We start from the raw sequence: 24,245 nt of genomic DNA, 5'->3' as shown, positions 1-24,245 counted from the left end.
ACAGAGCAGAGTGAGTTTTACTCTGTATCTAACCCTATACTGCACTGTCCTGGGAGTTTTTGATGGAGACAGTGTAGATAGAGGGAGCTTTACTCTGTATCTAACCCCGTGTATACCTGTCCTGGGAGTGTTTGATGGCCAGAACTCTCCATTCACCTGACGAAGGGGCAAACCCCGAAAGTTTGTGAGTTTACTATCAAATAAATTGGTTGGACTTTAACCTGGTGTTGTGAGACTTCTTACTGAGTTTACCCCAGTCCAACACCAGCATCTCCACATCATGTTTGATGGGGACAGTGTAGAAGGAGCTTTACTCTGTATCTAACCCCGTGCAGTACCTGTCCTGGGAGTGTTTGATGGGGACAGTGTAGAGGGAGCTTTACTCTGTATCTAACCCCATGCTGTACCTGTCCTGGGAGTGTTTGATGGGGACAGTGTAGAGGGAGCTTTACTCTGTATCTAACCCCGTGCTATACCTGTCCTGGGTGTGTTTGATGGGGACAGTGTAGAGGGAGCTTTACTCTGTATCTAACCCCATGCTGTACCTGTCCTGGGAGTGTTTGATGGGGACAGTGTAGAGGGAGCTTTACTCTGTATCTAACCCCATGCTATACCTGTCCTGGGAGTGTTTGATGGGGACAGTGTAGAGGGAGCTTTACTCTGTATCTAACCCCATGCTGTACCTGTCCTGGGAGTATTTGATGGGGACAGTGTAGAGGGAGCTTTACTCTGTATCTAACCCTGTGCTATACCCGTCCTGGGAGTGTTTGATGGGGACAGTGCAGAAGGAGCTTTACTCTGTATCTAACCCCATGCTGTACCTGTCCTGGGAGTATTTGATGGGGACAGTGTAGAGGGAGCTTTACTCTGTATCTAACCCTGTGCTGTACCTGTCCTGGGAGTGTTTGATGGGGGACAGTGTAGAGGGAGCTTTACTCTGTATCTAACCCCGTGCTATACCTGTCCTGGGTGTGTTTGATGGGGACAGTGTAGAGGGAGCTTTACTCTGTATCTAACCCCATGCTGTACCTGTCCTGGGAGTGTTTGATGGGGACAGTGTAGAGGGAGTTTTACTCTGTATCTAACCCCGTGCTGTACCTGTCCTGGGAGTGTTTGATGGGGGACAGTGTAGAGGGAGTTTTACTCTGTATCTAACCCCATGCTGTACCTGTCCTGGGAAACAGTGATGTCTGAGTGAGCACCACCATTTGAAGTATCTCCTGTAAACCATTTTCCTCAGCCTCGATCTGCGGAAGATTGCCACAGCTGCCCTAGTTTGGTACCCCTGTGTCCCACCATATCCATTTGTGCCGCTCTCTCGAATTAAAATTGCTTTTATGAAATTAGCGGTCACTTTTCTGAGCCTGTCGTGGACCAGCTTCCCAGGAAATGAAAGAGTTGCATCTCAGCGGTGTTCTTGCATAGTTCACAGTTGTTGAGGAGCCTTCGTTGTGTTGTACAATTGGGCTGGGGCAGCTGAGATCCCACTGCAATCTGTAAAATGATGGAATTATCAAGTTTAGTCACGGTTCGGGAGGTTCTGTTTGGACAAAGTGAGGGAGATCTGGAGTTGAGCCCCAATCAAGCTTGGGCAGTCCTATGTCGAGTCCGAGCTCCGGTTCCCGTTAACAAGCCTCCCTTGTTTTTTTCTCCCCCCTCCCTGTTCCAGGAAGCTGTGGTTTTCCCCAATCCCAGTGGTCAATTCGGCATCGTTCGTTCCGGAGTGAAAGAGGTTGTGGAGTTTCCCTCACGGGCAGCCTGCTGTCGATACCATTCTCTTTGCTTTCTGCTGGTAAAGACCCCTCCCTGCTCAGTTTCCTGAACGGGATGGTGGGGGAGCAGGGGGGTTGTTGTAAGGTGCAGTTTTCCTCGTGTGCCCTCAGTTAGTTATATTCAAAAGGAGTTGTCACTCGTGCAGAGCCTTTTCCCTTCCTCAGGACAGCCCAAATCTACGTCTGTTTGAAATGCACTCGATGCCAAAGTGTTGGCAGCAGCTAAACTGCACACAGCAAGATCCCATAATGCAATTATGACCAAACTGTGATTTGTTTTGTATCTAACTTTGTCCCTGGACAATGGCGAGGGAGTCCCAGACCTCAACCAGTACCCACACCAGCCCTCCCCACTCCCGGTCTGTGCCCCACAACCCTACACACACACACCTATACACTTTTTCTGATTGTGGCCAAGGAATCTGTTACAGCCCCTCACAGGACTTGGTTTAACATCTTGTATGAAAGAGCAGTACGTCCAGTAATGCAACTCCGCGAGTGCTAGCCTTCTATATGTGAGGCATTGTTGTACTGTACATCAGATCTGGTACAGGCGAAGGATTATTGTACTTTACACTGTGTGTGGTCCAGGAGAGAGGCTATTGTACTGTACACAATGTGGTTCAGGCGAGGGGTTATTGTACTGTACACTGGGTGTGGTACAGGTGAGGAGTTATTGTACTGCACGCGGTGAGGTACAGGCAAGGGTTCATTGTACTGTACACTGGGTGTGATACAGGCAAGGAGTTGTTGTACTATACACAGCACGGTAAAGGCAAGGTGTTTATGGACTGTACACAGTGTGGTACATGCAAGGGGTTACTATGCTGTACATGGTGTGATAAAGGTGAGGGGGTTATTGTACTGTACAGTGAGTGTGGTACAGGCGAGGGATTATTGTATTGTACACTGGATGGTACAGGCAAGGGGCTATTGTATTGTACACAGTGTGGTACGGTGAGGTGTTTATTGTACATTACACTGTGGTACTGGTGCAGGGTTATTGCACTGTACATTTCTTGTGGTACAGGTGAGGGTTATTGTACTGTACACAGTGTGGTCCAGGCAAGGGGCTACTGTACACAGTGTGGTACAGGTGAGGGGTTATTGTATGATACACTGGGTATGGTACAGGTGAGTGGTTTATTGTGCTATAAACAGGGTACAGGTGACGAGTTATACTGTACATGGTGTGGTACAAGTGAGGGATTATCGTACTGTACATGCAGTACAGGTGAAGGGTTATTGTCTGTACATGGTGTGGTACAGGTGAGGGATTTGTGTGCTGTACACTGGGTGGTACAGGCAAAGGGCTATTATGCTGTACACAGCAATGTAAAGGTGAGGTTTTTATTGTACTGTACACAGTGTGGTACAGGCAAGGTGTTATTTACTGTACACGGTGTGGTATGGGTAACAAGTTCATTGTACTGAACACTGGGTGTGTTATAGTCAAGGGGTTCATCAAATCCCTACAGTGCAGAAGGAGGCCATTCGGCCCATTGAGTCTGCACCAACCACAATCCCACCTAGGTCCTATCCCCATAAGCCCTCAGATTTACCCTGCTAATTCCCCAACACTAGATTAATTTAGCAAGGCCAATCCAGCTAACCTGCAAATCTTTGGACTGAGGGAGGAAACCAGAGCAGCCGGTGGAAACCCATGCAGACACGGGGATAAAGTGCAGACTCCACACAGACAGTGACCCAAGGCCAGAATTGAACTCAGGTCCTTGGTGCTGTGATGCAGCAGTGCGAACCACTGTACTACCGTTCGTAGTGGAATTGTACACTGAGTGTGGTATAGGCGAGCGGTTATTGTGCTGTACACGGGGTGTGGTACAGGCCAGGGATTATTGTACTGTACATTGGGTGTGGTACAAACGAGGGCTATTTTACTGTTGACTGGGTGTGGTACAGGTGAGGGGTTATTGCACTTTACATTATATGGTAAACGTGAGGGGTTATTGTACTGTACACTAGTACAGGCGAGGGGTTATTGTACTGTACATGATGTGGTACAAGCGAGGGCTTATTGTACTGTACACAGTGCAGTACAGACGAGAGGTTATTGTACTGTACACTGGGAGGTGTAGGCAAGGGGTTATTGTGCTCTACAGTGTGTGTGGTACAGGTGAGGGGTTATTGTACTGTACACGGTGTGGTTCAGGCAAGGGGGTTATTATACTCTACCTTGGATGGTTTGGGGAGGGGTTATTGTATTGTACACGGTGTGGTACAGGTGAGGGGTTATTGTACTGAACACTGGGTATGTTACAGACGAGGAGTTATTGTACTGTATGCCCTGGTACAAGCAAGCCGTTTATTATGCTGTGCATTGCGGTAAAAGTGAGGCATTACTGTATTGTACACAGTGTGGTACAGATGACGAGTTACTGTACTGTACGCAGTGTGGTACAGGTGACGAGTTACTGTACTGTACGCAGTGTGGTACAGGTGACGCGTTACTGTACTGTACGCAGTGTGGTACAGGTGACGCGTTACTGTACTGTACGCAGTGTGGTACAGGTGACGAGTTACTGTACTGTACGCAGTGTGGTACAGGTGACGAGTTACTGTACTGTACGCAGTGTGGTACAGGTGAGGGATTTATTGTGCTGTACACTTCGCTACATGCAAGGGCCTCTGCAGTGCAAGTTTTGAAACTTATGTTCTGGCCGTGTCTGCCTTTATCTTGCACTTCTCGCTTGTCTGGTGCGCATTCTTCTCAAAATACTTTTAGAACAGCCAACAGGGCTATTTTTGGAGTCACTTCGTACTTCCTGTATTGCAGAAGGTCACGAAGAGGCATCTGAACTCCGGAGAGTTGGAGTGAAACTTGTGACAGCTTGGGGCTGATTGCTCAATGTAGGCCACAGTGTGGTAAATGTTCGATCCTCGCCTTTGGTCTGATTTAGTCTTCCTGCTTCCCGTTTACAAACTGAACCAGTGAGATCAAAACCCGCTTCGATTGCAAAAGATCTTAGCATAATTCCTTGGTAGAAGCTGAAGTGAATAAGGAGCAGTAAGTTTTTGTTCTTAAAGGCAAATTTCACTCCATTTTCTCAGTTGAAGACAGTTTCCAATAACATCCTTCAGGCTTTCAGAGCTGACCCTGAACTTGTGCCACACTCATCCTGAAGTCCACCAATTGTCCATGATGTGTCCTTTAAGCAGCACAGCAACCTGAATGATCCCACACAGGCCAATCCCATTCAGTAACTGCACATGCCACGTGCAAATCATGCCAGAAATTTAACACAGGCATCAAGCTTAAACAATATTGAAAGTCAGGGCTGAGGGAGCGCCACACTGTCAGAGGGAGAGGGCTGAGGGAGCGCCGCGCTGTGGGAGGGTCAGTGCTGAGGGAGCGCCGCGCTGTGGGAGGGTCAGTGCTGAGGGAGCGCCACGCTGTGGGAGGGTCAGTGCTGAGGGAGCGCCGCACTGTGGGAGGGTCGGTGCTGAGGGAGCACCGCACTGTGGGAGGGTCAGTGCTGAGGGAGCACCGCACTGTGGGAGGGTCGGTGCTGAGGGAGCGCCGCACTGTGGGAGGGTCAGTGCTGAGGGAGCACCGCACTGTGGGAGGGTCGGTGCTGAGGGAGCACCGCACTGTGGGAGGGTCGGTGCTGAGGGAGCACCGCACTGTGGGAGGGTCGGTGCTGAGGGAGCACCGCACTGTGGGAGGGTCGGTGCTGAGGGAGCACCGCACTGTGGGAGGGTCAGTGTTGAGGGAGCCATCAGTCTGGATGAGATGTTAAACTGAGGGTCCCATCTGCTGGAATAGGTCAATGCAAGATGTCTCGCAGCCTTTTCTGAGCAAAGTGGGGATAATACAGGCAGCGGTTGTGCCAACATTTATCCCTCGTGTTATCTGCCCATTTTACCTCCGCCCTGTTTGTGGGTGCCTTGATGTGCTGAAAATGGTTTTTGTACATTGTATTTACAGGAAAGTACTTCATTGGCTGTGAAATGTTAGCTTGTGAAAGGTGCATTCGCAAAGCAGGCCATTATTTTTGAAACTAGAAACCCAGAAGCAGGAGGAGGCCATTTGCCCCTTCAAACCTGTTCCGCCATTCATCTTAATCATGGCAGATCATCCAATTCAATATCCTGATTCCCCCCGCCCCTTCCCCTTATATCCCTAGATTCCTTTATCCCCCCACCACCCCCCTCCCCGCCAAGAGTTTACCTAATTTCTTCTTACTGCTAAGAACTCAAGACTGTCCGATGCATAGAGTTTGCACTGTCCTGCCTGTGCACCCACCCCTCTTTCTATAATCTCTGTTTGCCACCAAAAAGCCTCCTTCAGTCTCCACACCTTCCTGGCTCCGCCTCATACGCCCCTGATACCCAACTCTCCTGCTCTCGGCCAGTGCATCTCCGGCATCCTTGGCCCCCTTTATGTCAGCCCTTCCCTCTTCCTCCAGTTTTCCCCAACCTTTTTGACCAAGCATTTGGCCATCTTTCTAATCTTTTGCTCCAATGACCACTCTGGCTCCAGGCCTCTGAAGGCAGTTCTCCTGTGCTGGCATCATTTTCTGGGGTGTGGGCGTCACTGACCAGCATTTATTGCTCACCCCAAATTTCCCCTTGAGAAGATGGTGGGTGAACCATCATCTTGGACCACTGCAGTGGCACACTGATTAGCATTGTTGCCTCACAATGCCAGTGGTTTCATCTTGGCCTTGGGCCACTGTCAGTGTGGAGTTTGTATGTTCTCCCTGTGTCTGTGTGGGTTTCCTCCCAGTGCTCTGGTTTCCTTTCACACTAACAGTGCTGCAGGCTAGGTAGATTGACCACTCTAACTCGTCCCTTAGTGACCAAAGATGTCCAGGTTAGGTGGATTGGAAATAGAAAATTGCCCCTTAGTGTCCAAAGATGTGCAGGTTAGGTGCATGGGCCATGCTAAATTGTCCCTTAGTGTCCAAAGATGCAGTAAGTAGCCTTATAACACCAGGTTAAATTCCAACAGGTTTATTTGATAGCACAAGCTTTTGGAGCACTGCTCCTTCACCCGATGAAGGGGCAGCATTCCAAAATCACGTGCTGTCAAATAAACCTGTTTAACTTTAACCTGGTGTTGTGAGACTACGTACTCTGTCCAACACCGACAACTCCACATCATGGCCAAAGATGTCCATGTTAGATGGATTGGCCATGCAAATTTGCCCCTTAATGTCCAAAGATGTGCCGGTTAGGTGGATTGGCCATGGTAAATGTGTGAAGTTACAGGGATAGGGTGGGGTGTGAAGTGGTGTGTGGGTAAGTGGGCGCAGATTTGATTGGCCGAATGGCCGCTTCCTGCACAGTAAGAATTCTAGTGAATCTATAGTGTAGGTACACCCATGGTGCTGTTAGGGAGGAAGTTCCAGGATTTTGACCCAGGGACAATGAAGGAACAACCAATATATTTTCAATTCATGATGGTGAGAGACTGGGAGGGAAACTTCCAAATGATGGTGTTCCCCTAGATGGCAGCAGTTATGGGTTTGAAAAGTGCTGCCCAAAAACCTTGACGCATTCATGCAATGCAACTTGTCGATGGTACACAGGGTTGCTATGGCGATGGAAGTGGAACAGTGTTGCTTCTTTTAAAAACGTGCTATTGGGGCAGGTGGAGGTCGTGGGCTAGGCCAGCGTTTTTATCCCCAATTCCTAATTCCCCCTTGAGAAGGTGGCGGGTGAGCTGCCATCTTGAACCACTGCATTGCTGTGTGGTGTAGGTACACCCAAAGTGCTGTTGGGGAGGGAGTTCCCCTCCTAACAGCTTGCCATTCTAATGCAGAAATATATCGCCTTCCTTCACAGTCACACACACACACACACACACCCCCCCCGCCGGGCTATCAGGCTGTTACCACCCCCTAGCTCTCCAGTATCTCCTGATGATGCAGTCAGTGCACTGTCTCCCTCTTTATTATCGGAGCTGAGGCAATGTAGAGTGGACAACTGGGTTTGTAGGAGGCTTCCCCACCCTTCTTACTACCCCCACATATCTGTCCTTGTGACATACTGACCGAAATGCAAAAAAGTTCATAGAATCATATAATCCCTGCAATGCAGAAGGAGGCCATTCCGCCCATCAAGTCTACACCAATCACAATCCCGCCCAGGCCCTATTCCTGTAACCCCACATATTTACTCTGCCACTAGGATCAATTTCGCGCGGCCAATCAGCCTAACCTGCACACCTTTGGACTGTGGGAGGAAACCGGAACACCCGGAGGAAACCCACGCAGACGCGGGGAGAACATGCAAACACCACACAGACAGCGAGCCGAGGTCGGAATTGAACCCGTGCCCTGGCGCTGTGAGGCAGCAGTGCCAACCATGGTGCTGCCAAATCAAAGGTGTGCATTTGTCAATCTATTTTGAGGAAGATCATAAGCATTCCTCTTCAGAGTGGAAGAAAAGCATTGTCGAGCAGGCCCTTGAACCCTGGACCCTCGGATTAACAGTCTAATGCTCTACCAACTGAGCTATCCAGGCTCGTTCAAATATGCTCAACTGTCAGCTAAACATTCCTCCCTCCCAGCATCACTTTCTATACTTTTTATACCTGGTAATGAGAAATGTTCACAAATGTTTTTAAGAAAGCACTTTTTTCTGCAGGATTACAGGCAGCCATGTCCTGGAGATTGATTCTTTTTTTTTAATTTTTTTAGTGCCAGAAGTAGGCTTACGCATTACACTGCAATGAAGTTCCTGTGAAAATCCCCTAATTGCCACACTCCGGCGCCTGTTTGGGTACACTGAGGGAGAATTTACCATGACCATTGCACCCTAACCAGCACGTCTTTCGGACTGTGGGAGGAAACTGGAGCACCCAGAGGAACCCCACGCAGACACGAGGAGAACGTGCAGACTCCACACAGACAGTGACCCAAGTTGGGAATCGAACCTGGGTCCCTGGTGCTGTGAGGCAGCAGTGCTGCCCACTGAAGGAGGTGACAGAGATAGGGACAGTTGTCAGGGCTGCAGGTGGTTACGTAGGTTGGATTGTTGGGGCTGGAGAAAGTTATAGAGGTTGTCGGGGCTGGAGGAGGTTACAGAGATGGGGAGGGTTGTAGGGGCTGGAGGAGGTTACAGAGATGGGGAGGGTTGTAGGGGCTGGAGGAGGTTACAGAGATGGGGAGGGTTGTAGGGGCTGGAGGAGGTTACAGAGATGGGGAGGGTTGTAGGGGCTGGAGGAGGTTACAGAGATGGGGAGGGTTGTCGGGGCTGGAGGAGGTTACAGAGATGGGGAGGGTTGTCGGGGCTGGAGGAGGTTACAAAGATGGGGAGGGTTGTCGGGGCTGGAGGAGGTTACAGAGATGGGGAGGGGTGTAGGGGCTGGAGGAGGTTACAGAGATGGGGAGGGGTGTAGGGGCTGGAGGAGGTTACAGAGATGGGGAGGGTTGTCGGGGCTGGAGGAGGTTACAGAGATGGGGAGGGTTGTCGGGGCTGGAGGAGGTTACAGAGATGGAGAGGGGTGTAGGGGCTGGAGGAGGTTACAGAGATGGGGAGGGGTGTAGGGGCTGGAGGAGGTTACAGAGATGGGGAGGGTTGTCGGGGTTGGAGAAGGTTACAGAGATGGGGAGGGTTGTAGGGGCTGGAGAAGGTTACAGAGATGGGGAGGGTTGTAGGGGCTGGAGGAGGTTACAGAGATGGGGAGGGTTGTAGGGGCTGGAGAAGGTTACAGAGATGGGGAGGGGTGTAGGGGCTGGAGGAGGTTACATATTTGGGGAGGGCTGTCGGGGCTGGAGGAGGTTACAGAGATGGGGAGGGTTGTAGGGGCTGGAGGGGGTTTTGAGTGGAGGTGTTGCCAGACTTGGAGTTGATGCGCGATAGGCGGTGTAGGAACAGTATTCGGAGTGACTGGATGGCAGCCACAGAATCCTCGCTGGGGTTGTTCTGGGGAAAAGAATGGGGGTGATATCTCTCCGGTAGCGTGGGGCCAGTATGCCTGCTCTGCTGGTAGCCAGCAGTCTGCAGTTTGGTGAGTGAGTGTCATGGTGCTGCTTCAGACAGCGCAGTGTCTTAATGGGTTGGCTGTTGCTTCACAGGGTGGAACACGGCAAACGTCTCAAAGGCTGAATGAAGCGGGGCTCGGCATCTTCCCCGGCTCTGAGCAATGGCTTTGGTCTCCCCAGCCTGACCATCAGTGCTGCGTCCCCCTCCCCAGGCGGGGCCCAGGAGCAGCAGCCTTACCAACGCACACACAGTCCTGGTGAAATGCCCAGAGCCACGGGCACTGTCCGCGTCTACTTGCCCAATAAGCAACGCACCGTGGTAAGTCATGTCCGCGTTGGAGGTGGTGGGAGGGTAGCGGGGCTCGTCAGTGGGTTCCAGGTGCCTCCCATCAGCTACAACAGGCTTCTAATGGTCAGCAGCTTAGGATAAGGCCTTTTGGAGGCCCACAAAACATTAACATGTCAAAAAAACACAAATGAGCTTGATGAAATCGGGACAGAATCATCAAACACTCCCAGGACAGGTACAGCACGAGGTTAGATACAGAGTAAAGCTCCCTCTACACGGTCCCCATCAAACACTCCCAGGACAGATACAGCACGGGGTTAGATACAGAGTAAAGCTCCCTCTACACTGTCCCCCATCAAACACTCCCAGGACAGGTACAGCACGGGGTTAGATACAGAGTAAAGCTCCCTCTACACGGTCCCCGTCAAACATTCCCAGGACAGGTACAGCACGGGGTTAGATACAGAGTAAAACTGGCTCCTTATTTTCTTGCTCAGTATTACTGGCAATCATTGTGCGATGATGTTTGATTTTCTGACAATCATCATTCTCTGCGTTATATCAGACATGTGCTGTGATTTTCCACAGGTAAATGTGCGTGAGGGGATGACGGTCAATGACAGCTTAGATAAAGCACTGAAAGTCCGTGGATTATCCCAGAAATGCTGCGCGGTCTACAGATTCATCGATGGGTGAGATCTTCACAGCAGTGTTTGTGTCTGAGAGAGATTGTGGAAAGCAACTAATTGGGGAGTTTACTCAGATAACCCAGTGTCCACAGATATAAGGCTCAATCTGGATATGCAGTACTACACTTACAGAATGAGAATGTGCAGAGTGTGGAAAAGTAAAGCATCAGTGCTGAATATGTGTTACGAGAGGGACAGTGCAGTGCTGACTGTGTGTTATACACAGGGACAGTGCAGTGTGGGCTGTGTGTTATACACAGGGACAGTGCAGTGTGCGCTGTGCGTTATACACAGGGACAGTGCGCTGTGCGTTATACACAGGGACCGTGCGGTGTGCGCTGTGCGTTATACACAGGGACAGTGCGGTGTGCGCTGTGCGTTATACACAGGGACAGTGCGGTGTGCGCTGTGCGTTATACACAGGGACAGTGCGGTGTGCGCTGTGCGTTATACACAGGGACAGTGCGGTGTGCGCTGTGCGTTATACACAGGGACAGTGCGGTGTGCACTGTGCGTTATACACAGGGACAGTGCGGTGTGCGCTGTGCGTTATACACAGGGACAGTGCGGTGTGCGCTGTGCGTTATACACAGGGACAGTGCGCTGTGCGTTATACACAGGGACAGTGCGGTGTGCGCTGTGCGTTATACACAGGGACAGTGCAGTGTGCGCTGTGCGTTATACACAGGGACAGTGCAGTGTGCGCTGTGCATTATACACAGGGACAGTGCAGTGTGCACTGTGCGTTATACACAGGGACAGTGCAGTGTGTGCTGTGCGTTATACACAGGGACAGTGCAGTGTGCGCTGTGTGTTATACAGAGGTAGTCACGATGTAGAGGTACTGGCGTTGGACTGGGGTAAACACAGTAAGAAGTCTCAACACCAGGTTAGAGTCCAACCATTTTATCTGATAGTAATCCCACAAGTTTTCGGAAACGGTGTTCCTTCATCAGGTGTGTGGAAGGTTCTTACCTTCCCCACCTGAAGAAGGAGCCTGAGACTCCAAAAGCTAGTGGTGTTTGCTACTAAATAAACCCGTTGGACTTTAACCTGGTGTTGTGAGACTTCTTACTGTGTTATACAGAGGACCAGTGCAGTGTGAGATGTTTAAATGTGAACGGGGTTTGATGGTCTGTGTGTTGTAACCGCTGATGTCCATGTATCATCCTTATCTTTCAGACACAAGAAGTTAACAGATTGGGCCACAGATATCACCCCTCTGGTTGGTGAGGAGCTGATGGTCGAGGTGTTGGAGGAAGTCCCCTTGTCCATGCACAACTTTGTAAGTGTGGGGTTGAATATGGGTGGATTGTCCACTGCAGGTTCTCAATGAGATCCTGAGTGGCCCAGTTAACTGGTGGTTACACCGCTGAGGTGGGGAAGCTTCTGTCCTTGGTGAGTTAGGATTTCCACTCGCTCCAGCCCTAGACCGATCCACTGTCCTTCGCTCTGAGTGAGAGGAAGGAAAATGGGGAACAAGTGCACAAAGCCCAGTTAAGTTTGTGTGAAGTGTGTTCACTGCTGTCTGCTACAGAAAATAACCCTCGGTCAGATCCCACAAATGGCAATGTGACATTGCTTCCTGGCTAAGTATTGGCCCCAAAGTGAACGGACCCTCCCACAGTGCAGCGCTCCCTCAGCACTGACCCTCCCATGGTGCGGCGCTCCCATAGCACTGACCCTCTGACAATGCGGCCCTCCCTCGGCGCCGGCCCTCCGACAGTGCGGCGCTCCGTATTAAACTTTTAAGTCCGGATTTAAGTTAAAATTTATCATCTGTTGTGTTAGGATTTATACCTGGGTCCTAAGAGAATTACTGTGGGTATGTAAATTACTAGTCCAGCAACAATACCATTGTACCCCACGTCCCCAGCACGTGTGTAAGTTGTACATGTCTGCATACATAAAGTGCATTCTCATGTTTGCAGCGCACCCACTGGATGCATGTATATTGTGAGTGTTTATAGTATGTGTGTACATCTGTAATGTGCGGATATGTCTATATGTGTGTATATGAAGTATGTATTCGTGTATGTAAAGTGCTCACATGGATATAGTGTATGTATAAGAAGTACATATGTGTGTATGTATAGTGTTATGTGTATAGTGTGTGCGCATAGATATGTGTGTATATAGTGCACGTGTAGAATGCATTTGTGAGTAAATCATGTGTGTATATGTGGTACATGTCTATATATAGTTGTGCATGTCTGCCTACAGGGCATTATGTTTGTGTGTGTGTTTTGGTGTGAGGATGATGTGTGATCGTGCTGCTGCTTTTTTACAGTATGTGAGATGTCAGGGTGATCTGGTGCCAGTCTGACCCAGCCCTGGGCAGGGTCGATTCAGTAACCCTTCTGCTGCTTACTCACTCACTGCAGGTACGGAAAACCTTCTTCAACCTGGCGTTCTGCGACTTCTGCCTGAAGTTTCTGTTCCACGGCTTTCGCTGTCAGACCTGTGGGCACAAGTTCCATGAGCACTGCAGCAGCAAGGTGCCAACAGTATGCCTGGACCTGGGCAAATAGTGAGTATGATGTAGAGATGCCAGCGTTGGACAGGGATAAACACAGTAAGAAGTCTCCCAGTGAGTACCCAGGAAGAGTGACGACGGAGGGAGGGAGGGAGTCAGGAACGAACGTGGGGGGAGTGTGAGTACGGTAAAATGGAGTGAGGGGAGAGTGAGTATACAGGGAGGGAGGGAGCGAGGATGGAGTGAGTATACAGGGAGGGAGTGAGGGTGGAGTGAGTATACAGGGAGGGAGTGTTGAGGAAGCAAGGGGAGAGTGAATATGGGAAGGGGGGGAGTGAGTATAAAGGGAGGGAGCGAGGGGAGAGTGAGTAGAGGAAGAGGGTCTGAGGGGGGAGTGAGTATAGAGGGAGGGAGTGAGGGGAGAGTGAGTACAGAGGGAGGGAGGCAGTGGGGGTAAGGGAGTGAGCAGTGAGGGAGGGAGGGAGTGGGGGTAGGCAGCAGGTTAAGAGGGAGCCAGGGGGTGGTGGGGTAACGAGTTGGGGGGGAGAGGGCAATGATTACACAGAGTTGGGGGGGGAGTGAGTACGCCAAGGGAGCAAGGAGAGAAGGGAGTGAGTTTGAGGGTAACAGTCTAGGTTGCTGTTCTTTTTCCCCTGACACTAATTAACACTGCCCTCTCTCTGTCTCTTGTCACAGCCCAACCTCTCCCGATCTCTACGATGATGCTTCACTGTCACCAATGCCCACGCCCCAGACCGGCCAACTGCTGACCCCTCAGCCGCCTTCAAGGTGAGCCAGTGTAACCCGCTGCTGGACCGTTGTTGTTCTCTCCCCCCCTCCCCCTTTCCAGCCTGGCCTCTGCGTTCCTCTGTACGTCCTCCTGAACTGGAGGCCGGGTGGGAAATCTCTCCTGAAGCAGGAAAGTGGGAGTCACCTTCAACAGTATCCACTTTACCATGTGCTCCTGTCGGTCACCAAGAGATTATCTGACGGGGAGCTGCTGTCGTCTTGTGCTTGGCAGGGGAGCCAGAATGTGAACAGCAAGCTCCCCCCCACCACACAGCATTGCAAAATAGCAGTGCAGGGATACCCGCCCCAGGGCCTCGTTGCTTTGCCGGATAAAGATTGGACACTGCGGGAGACTGCCCTTCGTGTAAACCCCACCAGGGGCACTGACCCTCTGACAGGTTCTTTCCCTGTGCTCCTGCAGGCTAGTACCGCCCGCCTTCACCTTCCCGTGCCCGCCTGCCGAAGGACAACTGCAGAGACAGCGATCGACTTCCACCCCCAACGTTCACATGTCCAGCACCACGGCGCCCGTTAACATGAGTGTCATAGAGGTGAGGATTTCACCACCTACACACGCAACCACACCGGGGACACACGGATTCCGTGTTACTGAGTATTGGGATTCAGGGGGACAGTGTGATCCTGTGTTACTGAGTATTGGGGTTCAGGGACAGTGTGATCCTGTGTTACTGAGTATTGGGGTTCAGGGACAGTGTGATCCCGTGTTACTGAGTATTGGGATTCAGGGGGACAGTGTGATCCCGTGTTACTGAGTATTGGGGTTCAGGGACAGTGTGATCCTGTGTTACTGAGTATTGGGGTTCAGGGGGACAGTGTGATCCCGTGTTACTGAGTATTGGGGTTCAGGGACAGTGTGATTCCGTGTTACTGAGTATTGGGGTTCGGGGACAGTGTGATCCTGTGTTACTGAGTATTGGGATTCAGGGGGACAGTGTGATCCCGTGTTACTGAGTATTGGGGTTCAGGGACAGTGTGATCCCATGTTACTGAGTATTGGGATTCAGGGGGACAGTGTGATCCCGTGTTACTGAGTATTGGGGTTCAGGGACAGTGTGATCCCGTGTTACTGAGTATTGGGATTCAGGGGGACAGTGTGATCCCGTGTTACTGAGTATTGGGGTTCAGGGACAGTGTGATCCCGTGCTACTGAGTATTGGGGTTCAGGGACAGTGTGATCCCGTGTTACTGAGTATTGGGGTTCAGGGACAGTGTGATCCCGTGTTACTGAGTATTGGGGTTCAGGGACAGTGTGATCCTGTGTTACTGAGTATTGGGGTTCAGGGACAGTGTGGTCCCGTGTTACTGAGTATTGGGGTTCAGGGACAGTGTGATCCTGTGTTACTGAGTATTGGGGTTCAGGGACAGTGTGATCCCGTGTTACTGAGTATTGGGGTTCAGGGACAGTGTGATCCCGTGTTACTGAGTATTGGGGTTCAGGGACAGTGTGATCCCGTGTTACTGAGTATTGGGGTTCAGGGACAGTGTGATCCTGTGTTACTGAGTATTGGGATTCAGGGGGACAGTGTAACCCCGTGTTACTGAGTATTGGGGTTCAGGGACAGTGTGATCCCGTGTTACTGAGTATTGGGGTTCAGGGACAGTGTGATCCTGTGTTACTGAGTATTGGGGTTCAGGGACAGTGTGATCCCGTGTTACTGAGTATTGGGGTTCAGGGGGACAGTGTGATCCCGTGTTACTGAGTATTGGGGTTCAGGGACAGTGTGATCCTGTGTTACTGGGCATTGGGGTTCGGGGACAGTGTGATCCCGTGTTACTGAGTATTGGGGTTCGGGGACAGTGTGATCCCGTGTTACTGAGTATTGGGATTCAGGGGGACAGTGTGATCCCGTGTTACTGAGTATTGGGGTTCAGGGACACGCGGATTCCGTGTTACTGAGTATTGGGATTCGGGGGACAGTGTGATCCTGTGTTACTGAGTATTGGGGTTCAGGGACAGTGTGATCCTGTGTTACTGAGTATTGGGATTCAGGGGGACAGTGTGATCCCGTGTTACTGAGTATTGGGGTTCAGGGACAGTGTGATCCCGTGTTACTGAGTATTGGGGTTCAGGGACAGTGTGATCCCGTGTTACTGAGTATTGGGATTCAGGGGGACAGTGTGATCCCGTGTTACTGAGTATTGGGGTTCAGGGACACGCGGATTCCGTGTTACTGAGTATTGGGGTTCAGGGACAGTGTGATCCCGTGTTACTGAGTATTGGGGTTCAGGGACACGCGGATTCCGTGTTACTGAGTATTGGGATTCAGGGGGACAGTGTGATCCTGTGTTACTGAGTATTGGGGTTCAGGGACAGTGTGATCCCGTGTTACTGAGTATTGGGGTTCAGGGGACAGTGTGATCCTGTGTTACTGAGTATTGGGGTTCAGGGACAGCGTGATCCCGTGTTACTGAGTATTGGGGTTCAGGGGGACAGTGTGATCCCGTGTTACTGAGTATTGGGGTTCAGGGGGACAGTGTGTTCCTGTGTTACTGAGTATTGGGGTTCAGGGACAGTGTGATCCCGTGTTACTGAGTATTGGGATTCAGGGGGACAGTGTGATCCTGTGTTACTGAGTATCGGGGTTCAGGGACAGTGTGATCCTGTGTTACTGGGTATTGGGGTTCGGGGACAGTGTGATCCCGTGTTACTGAGTATTGGGGTTCAGGGACAGTGTGATCCCGTGTTACTGAGTATTGGGATTCAGGGGGACAGTGTGATCCCGTGTTACTGAGTATTGGGGTTCAGGGGGACAGTGTGATCCCGTGTTACTGAGTATTGGGGTTCAGGGACAGTGTGATCCCGTGTTACTAAGTATTGGGGTTCAGGGACAGTGTGGTCTCGTGTTACTGAGTATTCGGGTTCAGGGGGACAGTGTGATCCCGTGTTACTGAGTATTGGGGTTCAGGGACAGTGTGATCCCGTGTTACTGAGTATTGGGGTTCAGGGACAGTGTGGTCTCGTGTTACTGAGTATTCGGGTTCAGGGACAGTGTGATCCTGTGTTACTGAGTATTGGGGTTCAGGGACAGTGTGATCCTGTGTTACTGAGTATTGGGGTTCAGGGACAGTGTGACCCCGTGTTACTGAGTATTGGGGTTCAGGGACAGTGTGATCCTGTGTTATTGAGTATTGGGGTTCACTGGGCCAGTGTAGTTGTCTAGTTTATGACCTATGCATTTAGTTTAACTTGTCTGTGCTGAACCTTTTCTCTCTGGCTGACAGTCTCACGTTCCTTTGCAGGATGCACTGAAATCACAGGGCCCTGGCGGTGAGTTCCCTCGCACATCGCTATGTCACATTCAGAGTCTGTCCCACGTCCTGCAGCCCTGGACTCCTCTGGAGCCAGAGCGTGCTGATGGGAAGCTTTGCAGTACGGCGCAGACTGGGGTGCAAGGTTATGGGGCAGGTCTGAAGGTTGGGCTAGCTGATACAGTGTGTGGATTCAGACTGTGAGGGGCGCTAGCGGGCTGAGTAGGTACCATTGCCACTCAAATAGATGGGATAGTCAGTTGCAATAATGAAATAAGTAGTTTACAACTGGATATCAATATGGGTAAGAATGCAAATGTAAATTCTCATCTCAATGGAGAGAAACCTCTGCATTGTTGGTGCAGAGGGAGAGGCGACTGGGTATCCTTGTGTATGAATGGCAGAAAACTAGGATGCAGGTACAGCAGGTAATAGGGAATGCACATTCCCAGAGTGGAAAAGTCAGTTCTGGGGGGCAGAGGTTTAAGGGGTTTAAAGGATATGTATGAGGCAAGTTTTTTTACCCAGAGGGTGATGGGTGCCTGGAACGCGTTAGCAGGGGAGGTAGTGGAAGCAGATACAATATTGACTTTTATGGAGCGTCTTGGCAAACGTATGAATAGGGCGAGGGTCGAGGGATCTGGTCCCCGAAAGGGTAAGGGGTTTTAGTTCAGTTGGGCAGCATGGACAGTGCAGGCTTGGAGGGCAAAACAGCCTGTTCCTGTGCTGTAATTTTCTTTTTATTTTTTCACATGGAATTTTGGCATTTATTACGAAAAGGACGGAATATGCAAGTCGGGAAGGGTTGCTGCTTCTGTATAAAGCATTAGTTGGGACTGCACTTTGATTTGATTTATTATTGTCACATGTATTGGTATGCAATGAAAAATATTGTTTCTTGCACACTATACAGACAATGCGTACCGTTCATAGAATACATAGGAGAGAAGGAAAGGAGAGAGTGCAGAATGTAGTGTTACAGTCATAGCTAGGGTGTAACAAAAGGTCAGCTTAATATAAGGTAAGTCCAAACAAAACTCTGATGGCAGCAGAGAAGAAGCTATTCTTGAGTCGGTTGATACATGTCCTCAGACTTTTGTATCTTTTTTCTGATGGAAGAAAGTGGAAGAGAGAATGTCTGGGGTGTGTGGGGTCCTTAATTATGCTGGGTACTTTTCCAAGGTAGCAAGAAGCGTAGACAGGATGGGAGACTGGTTTAAACCACAGACTGAGCTACATTCACGACCCTTTTGTAGTTCCTTGCGGTCTTGAGCAGAGCAGGAGCCATGCCAAGCTGTGATACAACCAGAAAGGATGCTTTCTATGGTGCATCTGTAAAAGTTGGTGGAAGTCGTAGCGGACATGCCAAATTTCCTTAACCTCCTGAGAAAGTAGAGGCATTGGTGGGCTTTCTTAACTACAGTGACAGGATGGAGATACCAGAACAGGTTGTCAGTGATCTAGACACCTAGAAATTTGTGTATGGTTTTGGTCCCTTTGCCCGAGGAGGAATGCAATGACATCAGAGGCGGTTCAGAGGATGTTGATTAGATTGATTCTAGAGATGAGGGTTTTGGCTTATGAAGTGAGATTGGGCTGTTCAGGCCTGTGCTGTGTAGAATATGGTTAGCACTGCTGCCTCACAGCGCCAGGGACCTGCGTTCAGTTCCCAGCTTGGGTCACTGTCTGTATGCAGTTTGCTCATTCTCCCCGTGTCTGCGTGGGTTTCCTCCCACAGACTGAAAGACGTGCAGGTTAGGTGGATTGGCCATGTGAAATTGTCCCTTCGTGTCAGGGGGACTAGCAAAGTAAATGCATGGGGTTATGGGGATAGGGCCTGGGTGGGATTATTGTTATATCCTTACTGGGAGAGGGTAGTGTGCAGGGATGGTGCTGACGTGTGGTACTGGGGATGGAATTTGTTGAATTGCAGACCTCGGCTATGTGACTCTCTGATCCCCTGCCCCTTTCGATTCTCCCCTCCCCACAGGGTGCCGGAAGCAGTCGCCCAGCCCCCCGCACTCGGCATCACCTCACGGACCCTCGACTCCACAGCCCAAGTCTCCGGTGACGCCCAACCGGGAGCGGAAGCTGTCCTCCTCCTCAGACGACCGCAGGAAAGTGGTGAGCAGAATGACGGGCGCACGGGTCGTGGGCGGGCACGGGCATCAGGACCCCGAAATATTCCCAACACTCCAGGTATGCAGCTGCTGCTCCTTACTTACACTGAGCTCCCTTAGCGCCCGCTGAGAGGAACGAGACAGGAAGCCAGTGACGGGGCGGGGGGCTGGGGGGTGGCGATGGGAATGGGTGACAAAGGGCAAGGGAACAGGAGCTGGCTGAATGGCCACATCCTACTCCTACTCCTTTGGGTTGTCGGTGGGGATCTAAATGTGGAGTGCATCACAGAAGCTAACAGTTCGGTGTGCATAATGCGGTGGGACGCATGAGCAATGCAGTCCAGGGCGTGACGCATGGGCTAACGCAGTCCAGGGCATGACGCATGGGCTAACGCAGTCCAGGGCGTGACGCATGGGCTAACGCAGTCCAGGGCGTGACGCATGGGCTAACGCAGTCCAGGGCGTGACGCATGGGCTAACGCAGTCCAGGGCGTGACGCATGGGCTAACGCAGTCCAGGGCGTGACGCATGGGCTAACGCAGTCCAGGGCGCGTCCTGTGGGCTAACGCAGTCCGGGGCGCGTCCTGTGGGCTAACGCAGTCCGGGGCGCGTCCTGTGGGCTAACGCAGTCCGGGGCGCGTCCTGTGGGCTAACGCAGTCCGGGGCGCGTCCTGTGGGCTAACGCAGTCCGGGGCGCGTCCTGTGGGCTAACGCAGTCCGGGGCGCGTCCTGTGGGCTAACGCAGTCCAGGGCGTGTGTCTTAGCTGACCAAGCCTTTAGTGCTTCATGTTGGTGTCACAGCCTGTTCTGTTTCACGGGTGCTAACGTGCCCCAGGGTGTCTCACAGGCAAAACATCTCAGTCTCTTGTTAACTCCACACCGTCAGTTCAGCTGACATTGTAAGGAGTGGGGGAGAGAATGATGTTCAACCTGAAAGAAATGTACTGCTTTGAAGAGCTTGTCTTTGTGAGTTTGGGTTTGGGGGGTCGGGGGAGGGGGGGGGGAGGGTGGGTACTCAGCCTTTTTGGCTGGAAGGATTAACGCCATCTTGCTCGGATTTCCAGCGAGCGCGGCCTTATCGAGATTCCAGCATTTACTGGGAAATCCACAGCAGTGAGATAAACATTCTGAAAAGGATTGGGGCAGGATCGTTTGGGACGGTGTACAAAGCCAAATGGCATGGTAAGCACAGAGTCCCGAGTACAGCACAATGGTCAGTACAGGCCGGCCTCTCTGTCCCCAAGCTCTGTTTTCCTCCACTTCACCACCCCCCAGCCTCGCCGTCCCCCCCTTCACCCACCCGCCTCACCCTTCCATCTCCCCCAGCCTCGCTCCCACATCGTCCCTCTGCCCATTACCCCCCCCCCCATCTCGTCTCCCCGCCTCGTGCCCTCATTGCCTCGGCCCCTCGCCTTGATCCCCAGCCTCGACCCCCCTGCCTCGCCGCCCCCACTGGCCTTGCATCCCCACCAACCCCCTAACCATGGCCTTGCATCCCCACCACCCCCGCCATGGCCTTGCATCTCCCCACACATGCCACCCGCCCCCACCCCCCCACGGCCTGCCCTCTCCTCTGCCCCAGCTGACCTCCCCCCCTCCACCCATGGCTTCAGCTCCCCCCCCCGACCCTCGCCCCTTGCCTCGCCCCCCCCCCCCGCCCCCCCCCCCCCGCCCCCCCCCCCCCCCCCCCCCCCCCGCCTACTTGCTTCCCTGTGTCTCTCACTCCTTACGCTGTCTTCCATGTATGTATGTGACCAGTTACTGTCTCTGCTTTTCCCTCACAGAGTGGTAGATCTACATTGAAATCACTGTAATAATCCACCTCCATCCTTCCTGTCTGCTCTTACTTTCCTTCTCCGTCTCCCAGTATTACTACTTTCTTTCCCCATTCCCCTCGAGCTCTCTCCCTGCTTCTCATCGCCCGTCTCCTCTAAAGAAAAACACAGCACAGGAGCAGGGTCTCCAAACCTGCGCCAATTGTGATGGCCTAACTAAACTAAAATAAACCTCTGCCCTTGGTCGGTCTGTACCCCTCTATTCCCTCCCCGTTCGTGCACTCATCCAGTGGTTCTTAAATGCTGCTAATGTGTCTGCTTTCACTCCCTCTGGCAGCACTCTCTGAATGAAAAATGCCCACCCCCCCCACCCATCTCCTGTAACCTTCCCCCCCTCTCACCTTGAACCTGTGCCTCTTTGTAATTGACACGTCCACACGCCGAATAGAGGAAACACCTCTGACTATTCACCCTGTCTGTGCCTCTCGTAATTTTGTAGACCTCTATCAGGTCTGCCCTCAGCCTTCCATCTTTCAGAGTTTATTCAGCCTCTCCTCATAGTCAACACTTTCGATTCCAGGCAACGTCCTGGCAAACCTTCTCCCCAAAACTTCCACATCCTTCTGGTCGCACGCAACGCTCCTAACACAGCCTAACCAGGAGTTGAAGAGTGTGTGCTTTCTCCAGTCTGTAACTCGTGTCTGTCCATGCCCCTGTACCTCACTCTCTGATGTCTCTCTTTCTGCCCCCCCCCCCCAATCTTGCAGGTGACGTAGCGATTAAGATTTTGAAAGTGACTTACCCGACTCCGGAACAGCTCCAGGCGTTCAAGAACGAAGTGCAGGTCCTCAGGTCAGACATTCGCTGTATTCCCGGCTCAGGAAGTGCCACCGGAACTGAAATCTGAAAAAGACCCCCACTCTGAGTCTTGTGGTGCTGCATCCATCTTACAGCATAGCTGCAATAAACAGCTATCGACAGCAGGAGCAGGAGTTAGACCACTCAGGCCTTTGAGCCTGATATCCTTTAGGGAATGAAATCTGCTGTTATTACCTGGTCTGACCCAACTGTGCTTCCAGAGCCACAGCAATATGCTTAAATACCCTCAGAGATGGGTAATAAACGCTGGCCAGCCAGAGAAGCCGATGTGCCTTGACCCAAAATAAGATCATGGCTGATTTTCTAGATCAATACCACATTCCTGCCCTCTCCCCACACCGCTGGAACCTTTTAGAATCTAGAAATCATGGAATAGGATCCCTACTGGGCAGAAAGAGGCCATTCAGCCATGGAGTCTGCACCGACAACAGTCTCACCCTGACCCTATCCACGTAACGCCCATGTGTTTACCCTGCTGATATCACTGAGGCTAAGGGACAATTTAGCATGGCCAATCTACCTAACCTGCACAGTGAATTTGGGGGAGTCAGGAAGTGGGGCGTGAAGTGGGTGGGGGTCGGGGACAGAGAGAGGGAGTCGAGGAGTGAGAGACAGGGATGGAGAGGAGCAGGATGGAGCATTTTGAGCGGGATGGGGTTGGTGAGATTTCAAGGTGCAGCATGTTGAGCAGAGAGGGGATGCAGAGCTTTGTGGGGAGGGTGGTGATACTCCCCCAGTGTTGTGTGTGTCTGCTCTGGGGAGGGAGGGGTGGGGGGTTACTCTCCAGGATTGTGTGTGTGTCTGTTCTGGGGAGGGGGATTACTTCCCAGGGACTGTGTGTGTCTGTCTGTTCTGGGGAAGGGACGGTTACTCCCCAGGGTTGTGTGTGTCTGCTCCAGGGAGAGGTTGTTACTCCCCGGGGCTGTGTGCGCGCACGCTCTGGGGGAGGGGGTCACTCCCCAGGGTTGTGTGTCTGTTCTGGGGAGGGGGGTTATGCCCCAGGGTTCTGTATGTCTTCTGGGGAGGGGTTTTATTCCTTGGGTTGTGTGTATGTCTCCTCTGGGGTAAAGTCACTCTCCAGAGTTGTGTGTGTCTCTGTTCTGGGGAGGGGGTGTTACTTGCCAGGATTGTGTGTGTCTGCTTGGGGAAGGGGGGGGGTTATTTCTTGGGATTGTGTCTGCCTTCTCCAGGCGGGGGGTGGGGGGAGTGGGGGGGCGGTGGGATGTTACTCGCTGTGGGTTGTGTGGGTCACGACCCGGGTTGTGTATGTGTGTCTGCTGGGGGAGAGAGGGATTGGTGGGGTGGGGGGGTGTTACTCCCCCGGAGGTTATGTATGTCTGCTTTAGGGAGGGGCGTTACCCCTGCTCCCTCTAGTTCTCATGAACCAATCTCCTCCTATCTAAATTCTTGCAGGAAAACGCGACACGTAAACATCCTCCTCTTTATGGGATTCATGACCAAGCCACAGATGGCCATCGTCACTCAGTGGTGTGAGAGCAGCAGCCTTTACCGTCACCTCCATGTCCTCGAGACCAAATTCGACACCTTCCAGCTCATTGACATCGCTCGCCAAACAGCTCAGGGAATGGAGTGAGTAACCAATCGGAGCGGGGAATGGAGAGGTTAACCAATCAGAGCGGGGAATGGAGACAGTAACCAATCAGAGTGGGAATGGGGGGGATTAACCAATCAGAGCGGGGAATGGAGGGGTTAACCAATCAGAGAGGGGAATGGAGAAAGTAACCAATCAGAGCAGGGAATGGGGGGGATTAACCAATCTCAGAGCCGGGGATGGGGGGATTAACCAATCAAAGCGGGGAATTGGGAGGGATTAACCAATCAGAGCATAGCTTGGTGAAGCGATGGGAAGCGGAGAAGGTGCAAGAGGCTGCGATTGGAGGAGATTTCGTAGTGTTGTAGTAGTTCAAGGCATATACAGAGTGTTTTGGGCTGGAGGGGGTTACAGAGATAGGGAGGGTTGTAGGGGCTGGAGGAGGTTACAGAGATAGGGAGGGTTGTAGGGGCTGGAGGAGGTTACAGAGATAGGGAGGGTTGTAGGGGCTGGAGGAGGTTACAGAGATAGGGAGGGTTGTAGGGGCTGGAGGAGGTTACAGAGATAGGGAGGGTTGTAGGGGCTGGAGGGGGCTACAGAGATAGGGAAGGGTGTTGGGGCTGGAGGATGTTACAGAGATAGGGAGGGGTGTAGGGGCTGGAGGATGTTACAGAGATAGGGA

General features: G+C 51.8%; 1 protein-coding gene across 3 annotated transcripts in view; it reads left to right on the top strand.

Annotated features, from left to right (window-relative positions):
• Nucleotides 1-1,673: 1,673 nt before the first annotated feature.
• LOC145340328 (serine/threonine-protein kinase A-Raf-like) overlaps nucleotides 1,674-24,245 on the top strand; it is a 30,833-nt gene continuing 8,261 nt past the window's right edge. The window contains exons 1-12 of one of the 3 annotated variants that reach the window (XM_080184781.1): nucleotides 1,674-1,792; nucleotides 9,818-10,043; nucleotides 10,602-10,705; nucleotides 11,885-11,987; nucleotides 13,087-13,232; nucleotides 13,875-13,967; nucleotides 14,389-14,518; nucleotides 17,229-17,256; nucleotides 19,228-19,361; nucleotides 20,422-20,539; nucleotides 21,900-21,984; nucleotides 23,425-23,601. In XM_080184781.1, the coding sequence (XP_080040907.1) occupies nucleotides 9,849-10,043; nucleotides 10,602-10,705; nucleotides 11,885-11,987; nucleotides 13,087-13,232; nucleotides 13,875-13,967; nucleotides 14,389-14,518; nucleotides 17,229-17,256; nucleotides 19,228-19,361; nucleotides 20,422-20,539; nucleotides 21,900-21,984; nucleotides 23,425-23,601 (1,313 nt within the window). In that variant the 5' untranslated portion in view covers nucleotides 1,674-1,792; nucleotides 9,818-9,848. Of the gene's footprint in view, nucleotides 1,793-8,439; nucleotides 8,720-9,817; nucleotides 10,044-10,601; nucleotides 10,706-11,884; nucleotides 11,988-13,086; nucleotides 13,233-13,874; nucleotides 13,968-14,388; nucleotides 14,519-17,228; nucleotides 17,257-19,227; nucleotides 19,437-20,421; nucleotides 20,540-21,899; nucleotides 21,985-23,424; nucleotides 23,602-24,245 lie in introns of those variants that run through there. The other 2 variants (XM_080184778.1, XM_080184779.1) reach the window with 2 other exon arrangements.

This window comes from Carcharhinus amblyrhynchos, unplaced genomic scaffold (genome assembly GCF_965287045.1).
Source record: "Carcharhinus amblyrhynchos unplaced genomic scaffold, sCarAmb.v2.hapA scaffold_934, whole genome shotgun sequence".
NCBI classification, from domain to species: Eukaryota; Metazoa; Chordata; class Chondrichthyes; order Carcharhiniformes; family Carcharhinidae; genus Carcharhinus; species Carcharhinus amblyrhynchos.
The sequence above is the reverse complement of the archived record's forward strand: the minus strand, read 5'-3'. Positions and strand labels throughout refer to the sequence as shown.